Below are 2263 nucleotides of genomic sequence, written 5' to 3' on the forward strand. Positions count from 1 at the left end.
AAAGGTTTAAAGGTATCATTTTATAGTTGAGATCCGCTCAGGAAATTTTATCGACCATATACCAAAAAAGGTCAATTTGCTTTTAAAAAAAATCTATGTAAAATTTTCAAATGTTATGAACTTAAATTTTACAAATTTATTGAAAATGTATTCAATTTTTTATAATTAATTTAATTGTACTTACATGGTAATTGAATGAGTAATTTTAAAAAAATTATCAAGTGGAATGTCATATAATTCAAATAAATCAATTTAAAAAGAGATTATATCATTGTAAAAAATTAGATAGATTTTTAAAATAATATTGTGATGGAAATATAATTTTTAAAAAATTTGGATATTTAAAAATAAAAAATAAAAAATTCTTTTTGGCACAATTAATTATTGCTTCGATTAACTTGTGGCGTTATATATTGAATTATTTAAAATTGTTGGTCCTTGTAATCAACTTTCTAAAAATAAAAGGTTTAATCATTCAAAAGTTCTTCACTTTTAATTTTTTTTCAATTGCACCCAAACGTAGGAAAATCCTCTCAAAACCCCTCCACCTTTAGATTCTTTTTCAATTGTACCCCAAAATATTAAATTGACCTGTTTTTATATGAAAAAAAATTAAAATAATCTTTCATTTTTAATATATATTCTAATTAAATACTAATATTATTAATAATGTAAAAAATCATTATTTCTAAAATTATATCTAATAATTTTTTAAAATCAAAATTATAATTTTTTTTTAATTTAGGGTTGAATTGAAAAAAAAAATCTAAACGTGGGGAGATTTTGAGAGGATTTTCCTACGTTAGGATGCAATTGTAATGGAATTTAAAGGTGAGAGGATTTTGAGAGAGTTTTTCAATATCAGGATTTTCTGGTGAAAGGCTTTTGAGTGATTTGGCCTAAATAAAATTGATCCCTCGGATCTCACCAATTTATATTCATTTAATATTTTATAATATGATGCTAAGGATAAAGCTAGTCTCCTTAAAATCTATAACTTTGACTAGTAATGGTCATAAATGGGACCTTCGTCTTTTGGTTGCACGACGATTTTATAAGATAAAGTTAAAGAATAGTAGTCATTCTAGTACAACGACAAGAAATCATGGCAAATGCATTTGACAAAAATGTACCAGCCCAGCCACCAACATAAGACATCGTTTATTATATATTTAGGTTACATAACTTCTAAATACATGTCTCCACCTTCTTTCCACAATTCTTCATCTTCTAGCCATTTTCTCAATACAATCACAAAAGTTAATAGAGCTATAATAACAAAACCATGGTCTTAACTTCTCAAAATGAGCTTCCATTTAATGAGAACGACTCACAAGATATGGTGATATACCATATGATAAATGACACAACTACCCCCAGCAATAATTGTAATATTTCAAGCATGCCACCAAGAACCCAAATTACTTCTTCATCAAGCAAATTCTTGCAGCCAGCCAACAAAACCATAGCCAATAAGCACTATAGAGGCGTGAGAAGAAGGCCGTGGGGCAAATACGCAGCCGAAATTCGCGATTCGACACGACATGGTGCGCGTATATGGCTCGGTACTTTTATGACAGCCGAAGAGGCTGCGTTGGCTTACGATAGAGCTGCTTTTCGGATGCGTGGCGCTAAGGCACTACTCAATTTTCCATCTCAAGTTGTGGCAGCTTCAAGCTCAGGGCATTTGGTTAGTGATCCGAATTTGAGCTCATCGTTAAGCAGCAACAATAATCTGGAATCAAGTGGCAGTACTTCAAATTCGGAATGTGCTTGAAAATTTATTTTTCTTGTTTTCGATTTTTTTTGTTTTTTTTTTTAATAAATTGTCTTTTTGTTAGGTTTATTGTGATTATGTGAGTATATACTTAAGGTTAGTTTCTGATAGAGAACATTATTTTATTTCAATCATTCTGAGAGACATTTCCCTCACATTTTGAGAAAGGGCCAAAGTTTTATATAATCTATTTTACAATTATTTTTTAAAAAATTAATAATGTTAAAAAGTTAAATTTTTTTAATTTTTTAAAAATATATTCAAATGTTTTTAAGTTAGAAATCTATGTTAACGTGACCAGTTCGTTGAAAATTTATCTAATTTTTCAAAATTTATATATATTTTTCAAAATTGATTTACCAAAAACATGTGACATTCAATTGACAACTTTCTCTTTAAATTACACGTTTAACTGTTATGTAGGTACAATTAAATTAATTTTAAAAAATTTAATAAACTTTCAGTAAATTGATCAAATTAATATAC

At 27.8% G+C, this 2263-nt stretch overlaps 1 protein-coding gene across 1 annotated transcript; it reads left to right on the forward strand.

The window, feature by feature from the left end:
* The first annotated feature begins 1187 nt into the window (after positions 1 to 1187).
* On the forward strand, positions 1188 to 2021 carry LOC126674427 (pathogenesis-related genes transcriptional activator PTI5-like). Its single transcript, XM_050368870.1, has one exon. The coding sequence runs from the start codon at positions 1286 to 1288 to the stop codon at positions 1775 to 1777; it is 492 nt and encodes a 163-aa protein (XP_050224827.1). The 5' UTR covers positions 1188 to 1285; the 3' UTR covers positions 1778 to 2021.
* Positions 2022 to 2263: the final 242 nt, after the last annotated feature.

This window comes from Mercurialis annua, linkage group LG3 (genome assembly GCF_937616625.2).
Source record: "Mercurialis annua linkage group LG3, ddMerAnnu1.2, whole genome shotgun sequence".
Lineage (NCBI taxonomy): Eukaryota > Viridiplantae > Streptophyta > Magnoliopsida > Malpighiales > Euphorbiaceae > Mercurialis > Mercurialis annua.